This window comes from Rhopalosiphum maidis, chromosome 3 (genome assembly GCF_003676215.2).
Source record: "Rhopalosiphum maidis isolate BTI-1 chromosome 3, ASM367621v3, whole genome shotgun sequence".
NCBI classification, from domain to species: Eukaryota; Metazoa; Arthropoda; class Insecta; order Hemiptera; family Aphididae; genus Rhopalosiphum; species Rhopalosiphum maidis.
The window spans coordinates 3128941-3139723 of NC_040879.1; the positions used below are offsets into that span (position 1 = coordinate 3128941).

At 25.1% G+C, this 10783-nt stretch overlaps 1 protein-coding gene across 1 annotated transcript; it reads right to left on the bottom strand.

Annotated features, from left to right (window-relative positions):
* Positions 1–287: 287 nt before the first annotated feature.
* LOC113559888 (U6 snRNA-associated Sm-like protein LSm2) lies at positions 288–2154 on the bottom strand. Its single transcript, XM_026965670.1, has 4 exons — positions 1942–2154; positions 764–831; positions 592–682; positions 288–529 (listed from the first exon to the last, which is right to left on the bottom strand). The coding sequence occupies exons 1-4, from the start codon at positions 1942–1944 to the stop codon at positions 410–412; spliced, it is 282 nt and encodes a 93-aa protein (XP_026821471.1). The 5' UTR covers positions 1945–2154; the 3' UTR covers positions 288–409.
* Positions 2155–10783: the final 8629 nt, after the last annotated feature.

Consider the following 10783-nt stretch of genomic DNA (forward strand, 5'->3'; position numbering starts at 1 on the left):
TGAATTTTATTTTTTCACTGCGTATAACTAATGCTTAATTTTAAAATTTAATCCAGGATAATAAATGCATTATTACTTTCATTAAATATTTATTTCAAATAATTTACAATGAACAAAAAATTATATTTACTAGCAAAATTATTACAGTTCTCTTGTGCCATACTTGCCCAATTTTACTAAAGAATTGAAAAAAAAAAATGTTTTAATAAAGTCATGTATGGGTTTACGACAGGTATTAAAAATATTAAATTAAAATGCATTAGTGTATTTTATAGGATATAGTAACTTCTGTAAATAAATTATAGGAATCAAGTGGTACTTATTAAGTTAAATAAAAATAAATTAAATCATTTTTAATTTCTTAAATGCAAAATTTTGATGACAAATTAAATGTTAAACATTTTATATATCACTTTATGATAGTTTCCTTGCGAGCAGCATCTTGTAACAATTGTGTATCAACATAATTAATTGGAAGTTGTACATATCGAACAACTGAACCTCTGATGAAAGATTCTGATACATAATTCTAAAAAATATATAAATAAAACTGTATATTTATATTTTTACCATTTAATTTCAAATAATTACCATGTATGGATATTTTTCTGAATCACTGATACTGATTTCTGTAAGTTTGATATTTAAAAATTGATCAACGGAATGCAATTTTCCAGTGACACTAGTAAAAACATTTAAAAATATAAATAACTTGATTTCATAATTTTTAGTCTCTTGTTACATACAAAATGCTATTACTTACCACATATCATTCTTAAGTTCAACTACGACTTCATGCCCCACAAGTGTTTTAAAAAATGAGTAGAATAACTGTGAACAAAAAAAATATGTTTTCTAACAAATATTAAATTTTACAACAGTATCTACCAACCTACAAATTAATAATAGCAACTGTAATTAAAAATATATTTTTAACTTATTGTGTTATTTTTTATACTACATAGTTACTCCCCAGGCACATTTATTTACTTTAGGACATACATGAGGGAACTAAACACAAAAATATTTGACGAGTTTTTACTGAATTAAAGACAACGGTTTGTGTATACAGCAATAAAATTGTTGGTTTAGCTAAGTAATTGATTAGATAAATCACATGTTAATATAATATTAAATTAATTTATACATGACACATTTAACTGGTATTTCAGTGGATCCAGTGGGGTATCTACACAAAAAAATGGCAAAATATTTTATATTTACCTAAAATGAAATAAATTATACTTTAAGTCACCAAAATTATACTGTGAACTTTCAAAAATGTTTACGCCTCAAGTCAACTGCCTCTGTTGCTCATGCGATGGTTACGCCACTGCGTGAATCACACCTTTAACAATACTGTAGTAAAATTAAAAGTAATATGATACTGTTAAAAAATGTTTTTTCCAATATATTGAGTATACTAAACTAATAAAATAGTATATCAGATGGATAGGTAAGTAATTGTCTTTCTTTGATTAACTAAATACAGAATAAAGATAATTGCTAAAAAACTTAATTTTATAGCAATATTTGATTTTCAAATTGAGAATATGGTTCTGAAATAAACATTGTGACCACATTTCTAAATTTTCATACAAATATTTAATAGTTTATGGTAGTTTTAGAAAGATAAACCTCTTAAAGAAACTATTGAGTGGCCAACAAACTACTAGTTCAAATTACTAATAGACTCTCGATTTCTAGATTAATGGTGGATTCATAGGTGCTACATAATGTTCACAAAAGATTCTAATCTTTATTCTTCATAGGTAGGCCATACACATCTACTTTCACAAGTTTACAATACCCTGATTTAGTGCTTCTTGACAAATCAAACAGATTAATATTATGAATGAATAAAGATTTAAGATCCCCTTTCAGCATTTGAAATTGATCAGAAATTAATGCACACGTCAAATGGACAAATAGATCACTTACCATTTTCGAAGTAAAGCAGACGATTCTATTCTTAAGATATCGCTAATGACAATACAACAATGCAGACTTATATTATTTAACACCGACAAATATATCAACAATAATTAGAGTTTTATTGAATAAAATAAGGTACCTATTTGTATCGAGTCGAACCAACTGGTTTAACTAATAAATAAATACAAATAAACGACATTACATTATAACATAAACGGATCAACAGTCAATGCAATTCTGTTATCAAAATAATGTGAAATATTATGCAATATTATTGTTGTTAACGTTGCCGGGTGGATAGAAAAATCTGCAGCGTACCTACAGTGATGCAGTTTTCCCACTTGCGAAACAATATTATTGTCATAGTATTATGGGACACGGGTAATACGCCATAATATTATTGTATAATCCTAATAATCACGGTCAGCAGTCACGGTGCCTTTCTTGCACGACTGCGGGTACACGGACTGACATACCTGTCCTACCTATTTATTTGGCATGCAACATAATTGATCACAGGTGGTAGGTATTAATATATATTATTATGATTTATCATCAATATCGACCGACGTAAACACATATTATTATATTAATATTAATGTACTTAAAAAAATTGTTTAAGAAATAATAAAAAATTCATATGAATAATATACAGCGGTGTTTTTATATAGATAGATTGATTTGATAGGTATACATATAACATTATAGGTACTGACACCATCTACTGGGTAATCTAATTCACTAGGTACGCATTAGTATACAGCATAGTTCGTTGTTTAAAACCAGGGAGACGGAAATAACGATTGGACAAATTGTCTAAATAATACCATTGATATTATACCAATATACCATACGATTTATATACAAACATGTTACTTAAAAATTTTATTAACTTAAAACAAATAAAACATTAAATGGATTTGTAATTTAAGACTTGATAATACTTACTGTAGTTACAACTGCTGCCTCAAATCTACGTTTTCTATTAAACTAAATTCTGTTATTGTGACAAGACAATGTGAGACTACCGACAAGTCCGACTACCCCACAATATAAACATTTACGTACCTAATTGAAAAAAATATTTAATTTAAGCAAGTAGATCTGCTTAACAAAACTTACCTAAACGGCTAAATATATTAAAAACACCTACTAACTTATGGAATGTAAATAAAAAAACTATTTTTAATTTTTATGAACACCTATAAACAATAATTTTGTATACTTGTGTATTAATTTTGAATATTAGAGAAAATGTATTGATGGACTGTTTTGACTGATCTATTTACGTCAGACTTGTTCAAGAATCCACAGTTAGTGTGTAATAAATAAGTACATTCTTTCAGTGACGAAGCAAACGTGGTTGCTTCCCGATTTTTTTTTTACTATAGAAGTATAAATTCAAGTGGATATGATAGTGAAAAACAATAATTAAAATATTAGTACTTATAAATTGTAATTATAACTAATAATTGAGGCCTGGATTTAAATTCCCTAAAAACTATAGACATGTATCTAAATATGTTTTAAAAAATACATTTTCGGCGTACAAGTATTACATACCCCATATTATATACATATATATTATTAAATACTGTAATATATTATTATATACAAATATGCAATATACCAAATTATGTTACTTCCAAAGAGTATTTAAATACTAATTAATTCAAACAACTTTTAAGATATTATTTATGGTCTGGGCCTTGAAAGTTTTTTTTATTCTCATTTTCTAGATTTTGTTACTTTAAGTTCAAAGTGTGATAAGATATAGATATTAAATATTTAAACATATTATAACGTTTTATCATCAATTTATTTTTGTTGTTATTCAATAATTAATATTAATCCTATAAAATCGGAACAGTCTTTAAATATATCTACTAAAAATATGACTATTAACTAGATTTATTAAAACATTTAAGACTATATCAAACATAATAAATAATAATATACTAAGTACTTACTAAAATACTAAAATAACATACCTATCATGAACTTCTGCGGAATTACAAATTATAATATAATTATAATTATAATTATAATTCTTAATTTAAATTTAAACGGGAATAGCTATTTAATTAATTATTATTATTTGAGACTATTGAGTACAATCAAAAAATTGCAATAAAATATACTTATTTAAGAATATTATTATTAATATTTATTGTTATACGATTATTTTAAATAACATTTACAACAATAATGAAATAAATAATAATAATGATAATAAAAGTTGTTGGGTAAAATCGATCAGTTTGAGAATACACTCCGGATTACATTCCGCCGGGTTTCAAAAGGGGTTACGCGGCATTCGCCGATCCTCGAAGGGTACGACGCCGCGGTCGTTTCACACCGGACGCGATGAAAATTTTGGAAAAAACGGCAGTCTTAGATACGGCCGTATTAAGTTCCCGTAAGGTACATAGACCTGTTAGCGGTGCTTATATGCACTTTATATGCGTTATAAAAAAAAATACCGGATATTAGTGTAGTAGAAGACAATTTTGGGGTCCGCAGTACCAGGGTCGAATGTGTTATCACCACTCACTACTTCAGTTTTAACGTTGTCGGCGCGTAGCAGCAATAATCGTAGTTTAACACTCACATGAACACGACTATCATAGCATACTTTGTTACTTCTATTTCAATGTTTCGCATCTTAAACGGTTAAAACGCGTATTCACAAGAATGTTTCAAAACGTACGTTTCGCGACTGACTGATTCATATTATTCATATCCTTTATTTATAATAATATATATTATTGCTCATAAACAAGTTATTCTACATAAATATACTAGTTTGTAACTTATTTTAAAATTTTGCTTTTTCTATTTTACATATTTTCACGACTTTTACTGCAGATTATTTGGAATATTGTGCTATTTAATATATAGTTATACATTTAAAATAATAATTAGAATAAATACGTGTTTTTTTTTATAACATAATAATAATTTGAATAAATACGTGTTTTTTTATAACATAATAATAATATTGTAATAATTTATTAGAAAAACGATGCCAAGAAATTTATTATATTTTCCAATTTGTATATTTTTACCTTTATCGTTTCTTAGTATACAAATTATTTTATAATACGTTTTACTTTTACAATTATTTATATGATTAATTTTATGACTCGCAAGGAAAACAAAAAGTAAAAAAAGGGAGGGCAAGTGGGTATCGCTTTGCTGTATAGTACCTGGCGATGGAGAGTAGATCAATATAATGAATCAATAGATGTGTATAATTTGAATACAATTACAGGTATCAAAGTATACGAAAAACGATTCTGAACGGAGATGATTTGTAAGTCTAGGACAGTGGTATTCAACCGGTGGGTCGCGACCCATTTTTAGGTCGCGTAAGCTTTAAAATTGGGTCACGATAAGTCTTCTTTTTTAAATAAAAATTAAATTTATAAAATTATGTAAGGTAAAAAAATAATTTTTTAATTATTTAACTAAGAAAATTTTAAATGAAAATACCTACTAAAATGTTATTTTTATTTATTCAGATTTAATAGTACTTTAGTGCAAAGCATTAAGTAATTTTAGCTTTTTTACAAAGCTTGCGTGAGTCATGAGCCTAAATGGTTGAAGACCACTGGTCTAGAATAATAGTTATCCTGAAAAATATTTAAACTATCCTAGTAGGACATATTATATTATTACTTATACTTAAATTGTAATATAACGTTATTTTACGCGATTTCGTAAAAATTCGTAAATTTCATACGCTCATAAAATTTTTTCTACGTTGACAGTAGAATTTTTTTTTTTACAGTTACTTGAAGGAAAACTTATGGATAACCCCTTGTATTGGGTTTTTTAACCTTAGGTATAAATCACAAAAATTTTACGAATTATCAACTTCAAAATTCCTTGCAAATTTTCATGATTTTGATATACGAATAAACATTTGAACTTTAAATGGTTAAAAACAAAAATTGTGACAAACGATTTTTGTTTTTTTTTCTACAATAATTAGTATAACTTATAATAAATCGTGTATTAAATTTTAAAGATTTTTTGGATAACCAAATTTTTTTTATAGGCATTTAAAAAAAAAAACTTAAAAAAATCAAAAATTTTACATAACTTAAAAAAAGTGCAAATATTTTGAAAATTTAATCGTAAATAGATAACGCTAATATAAACATTTGGTGAAAATTTTAAGTATATACAATGGTTCGTTTTTGAGTTTCAGCCAGGCACGTGCCCCCCCTCCCGCCTCGAATAATTTCGAGTAATGAGGAAAAAATTGTTTTATTATAATTTGTATTGCTATGTTTTGTAACCCAATGAAATTTTTTTTTTGTTTATGTGCCTGGTTACGGCAAAATAAAAAAATCGATTTTGTCAAAAACTGATTATCCGTAAAAATTCCCGTTTTTCCGTTACTTTTTTAGGGTTTTTTCTGACGCATTTGAAAACTTCTGGACAATTTTTACTTTTGACTTCCAAAGTACCAACTAGAATCATTTTTATTTTCAAAGAGGGGCTGAAGTTGAAAATCAAATCACTATTGTCTATTACTACTCTAAAACGTGATGACAAACAGAAAAATAATAATAATAAAAACATACATTATTATAAAATCAATACATTCACAGAAATCACAAATATCACAGAAATACGTTCAGAATCTAAAACTTATAGTATATCTATATAAGTGTATAACTTATATTATAGCGCTGAAGTAAAAAAAATACCTGAACTACTTGTAGTAGAAGACAATTTTGGGGTCCACAGTACCAGGGTCGCATGAGTAAGTCACTACTCACTAGTTCAGTGTTGACGTTTTCGGCGTGTAGCAGCTATACGCCAATAATACCTACTATATAGTAGTTAAACAGTCATGAATATGACTATCACTGCATACGATCCTGTTAGATGTATTTTATTTTTCGCATCTTAAAACGGCTAGTAAACCTCGCGAGTGACTATTATTTTATATTTTATTCATAGTGTTCTAGTTAGCATTCTGCATAAATATTATGAGCTTTGTAACTTATTTTAAAATTTTACTTTTTGTAAATATTTTACATATTATTTTCATGACTTTTACTGTATATTATGATGAAATATTGTGCTAAATATACTTGTTAATTAGAAATCCGTGTTTTTTTATAACTTAATGTTGTAATGTTGTGTTTAGACTTATTAGAAAAACTGCCAAGAAATTTATTATTTTTCCTAATTGTATAATATTTTTACCTTAAACTATTATCTTTTTCTTAGTATAAAAATTATTTTATAATAATTTTTACTTTTAAAATTATTTATGTGATTAATTTTATGACTTATTGACTTGCAAGGAAAACAAAAAGTAAAAAACTTTCATTATACCCGAATTCAGTTATTGGTTTACAACAATTTATTTTTTAGTAGTGTGATAAAAATAATTGGAACGGGAAAATGAAGTGAGTATGTTATTAAACAGATCATGCCCAACCTAGTTTCCATCTTCCATATGTACCTATTTCATATTTCATACATGGAAAAAATTCGAACGTTTTTAGTTTTGTTTTTGAATACGCTGTGTAGTTTGTATAAAAATACTGTATAAACAGTATTCAAAACTTTACAAGAAACATAAAAAAAAAAAAAAATGAAATCCAAACTTAAACATTTTTACACATTAGCATTCTACTTTTATTTTACCTAGCTTTTTAATAATATTTTAATTTTAAAATAAAATGCATTATAAAAAATCTAGACTGAGTTAAGTACAATTAAATTTATTAGGTTAACAGAAAAAACACATATATTTTAAAAATGCTATAAGGTAAGTGGTCTTTAATAGTAGTTCATATAAACCTGAAATTCAACTTAACTTTTCAAATTATTCTTTTATGTATTTACTTTTTGTTACAAATGTATTTATTCAATATGCACTTAAACTTTTCCAAACTTAAATTATCTTTTGAACAGTTATTGTTTAATTTTTTACAATACAAATCCATTAACCAATTATCATATATTATATTTAGCCTTGCTAAATAATTAATATAGTAATATAATATAATATAATAATATAATATATTATATATAATAATACAATTATACTTTCTATATTGTTAAATACTTCTGGGTGATTATCACCTAAAAATGATTTTTTGATTTCAATCTCTTATAAATATATTTCTTCAGATTACTGTTAATATAAACAATAGTTGTCATAATCCCATAAGTATAAATAGAAAAAAAATTAATATTATTACTGAATGATTAAATGAAAAAGGTTGCTAGAAAATTGTACACATTTGCTATAATTAGGATGTTTCTTACAACTAATTATAAATTAATCTTTAAGAAATTAAAATCTATAACCTCAGTTTGTCTTAATATACATAATCTGCTATATTCCTAAATTTTGACTTGTTCTATCGATCATACCATTAGGATCTGAAACAAAGTATTTTTACTAACCATCACAAATACAAATGCTAAATGTTAATTAGTATTTAAAATATCCAAATAATATGATACTAACTATTTTAAAATTTAAATAAAAAATGTAGATACATATTTTCTTCCAAAGAGCTAGACAATACCTAGACAGATTTTAACTGACCATTAATATTTATAAATAAATCCTTCTATCTAAAGCTATTAAACGTAAATTTTATCCCAAAAATCAAACAATAAACTACATTTGTAATTCGTAATCAATTATACTAGTTATATAGTTAGTACAGATTTTTAGTAATTCTTACAAACTTTAATACTATATAAACAAAATTAATATCATTTCTAAACTCTCGACATATCATAGAATTACGTCAATTACTTAATTGATAGAAACACTTATTAAGCTCATATTATTATTAGAATATTATAATTAAATAATAAAATCTTGTTTTAATTTGGTTCCATTAATTATGTATATACTGATTATTAATCAACTACAAAAAAAAAAAATAATTTGAGAATAAAATGAACTAAATACTAAAATACCCTAACGTTAAAAGTTTTAGAGCATCTATTGCTCAACAGAAATACCCAGCAATTAAAGTACTATACATACTTAACTTTGATTTGTACTCACTTCTTTAATGTTATACTCGAACAATCAAGACTCAAGGAATTTTTCGTTTAAAAAACAAACAATAGAAAATTCTTAAAAATTTTAAGGAATAATATAAGTTAAATCTAGTTGATGAATTTTTAGTAAACTTGAATTACTCTCTTGTACTTATCTATCACTATAAAATTAATTTATACATTTTTTTTTTATTTAAAGTTGATATTAGAAATATTTTTTACTATACTCTTAGTGGTTTTGGAATCATAATAACAATCTAACAAAGTTTGAGCTAATCCACAGTTTTTATTTCACTTTGTCATTGTCATAATAATTTTAAAATAAATACATTTGAACCTAACTTAAGGCCATAAGGATCACAAATTTTATTTTTTAACTCTCATTTACAAAGAGTAAATAAAAAATATAATTCTTAGTAAAAATAATGTTAATTAATCAGTATAGTTCTACCATTAAGTTAATATTAATGTATTTTGTATAATATAATATCTATAAAATAAATTTTATAGATTTGATATTTCAGTTATTATTTTACATTTACTGATACTATAAAGAAAAATGTATTTCTTTAAGGTTAACATTATGTTAAATTTCTATATGACCGAAAAGAAAAATTAGTAAATAGCAATGAGCCATTTCATATCCTAGTTCAACAATTGATTTCATGATAGGATGTAAATTAATTTCAACAAAATTGCAATAAAAAAAGTAATACTTAAGTATCTATTATTAAACTATATTAGTTTAGCGTGAACTCCATTGAATTACCAATAATGGAACAAATTAATATTATTAATATAGCTAACATACCTACCTAGTTTGGCAATTTCGAAAAAAGAAAAAACGGTTTAGAGGGTACAGACTCAAGAAACTGAAGAAACATTATCATCAGACTCACAACACAATAAGTATCGAAAAGTATACGTTCGAAAAGGAATATAAGAAATGTATTTAGTTTTAAAACTAATCTGTTTATTTAGGTAACAGAATTAAGTATTCAGTAATTCAATAGGTATATTAAAGTTAAATAATAAATATATTCCTTAATATTAGTATATTTTAACATATTTAATTTAATTTTTATATGATATTGTTTAATGTTTGCAGTAAACACTAAATTTTTATTAGTAGGATATTTTAGGGTAGTTTTAGGGTTTTTTAAAGTAGTCATTAGTAGGGTAAGTAATACTATTTGTATTCGGGGTTAGACGTAACATATCTGACATATTATTGAATCTATAAATATGATCTCCTAAATAACAATATTGATTGTCCTGAATTTTTAAGTAAGATTGGTATTGTGACTCATAACTATTCAATCAGAAGCTCGTTTATTTTTTGTGCCTTTTAATAAAAAAAAAAATTGTACCAATTCTTTTTAATGATCTGAATGTCTCGTAATGGTATAAGAATGAAAGCTTTGTCTTTATTTTCAAGTTGAAACCATTATTATTATATTTTTCACAATTTGTGTATTTTACCATTTAATTTAACCCAAAACTTATATTGTATCCACTACCTATATACATATATTATTATTTTTCCTTATGTTTTTGGTTGACTAGAATCTAGATTATTATTATATCTTCTTTGTTAAAGGGCTTGTTCCGTAAAAATGTTTATAAATAAATAAGTAAATTTATGAATCATCACAACAAAAAGGTTGAGAAACACTTTTATTGTAGAATGGTGGTATTAGTGGTGTAAAGGCGTAGTGCAGTGTGAACTTGACCTTCTAATCCATCTCCCACGAAATTTTTTCGAACTTCTTTTATAATTAATTTATAATTT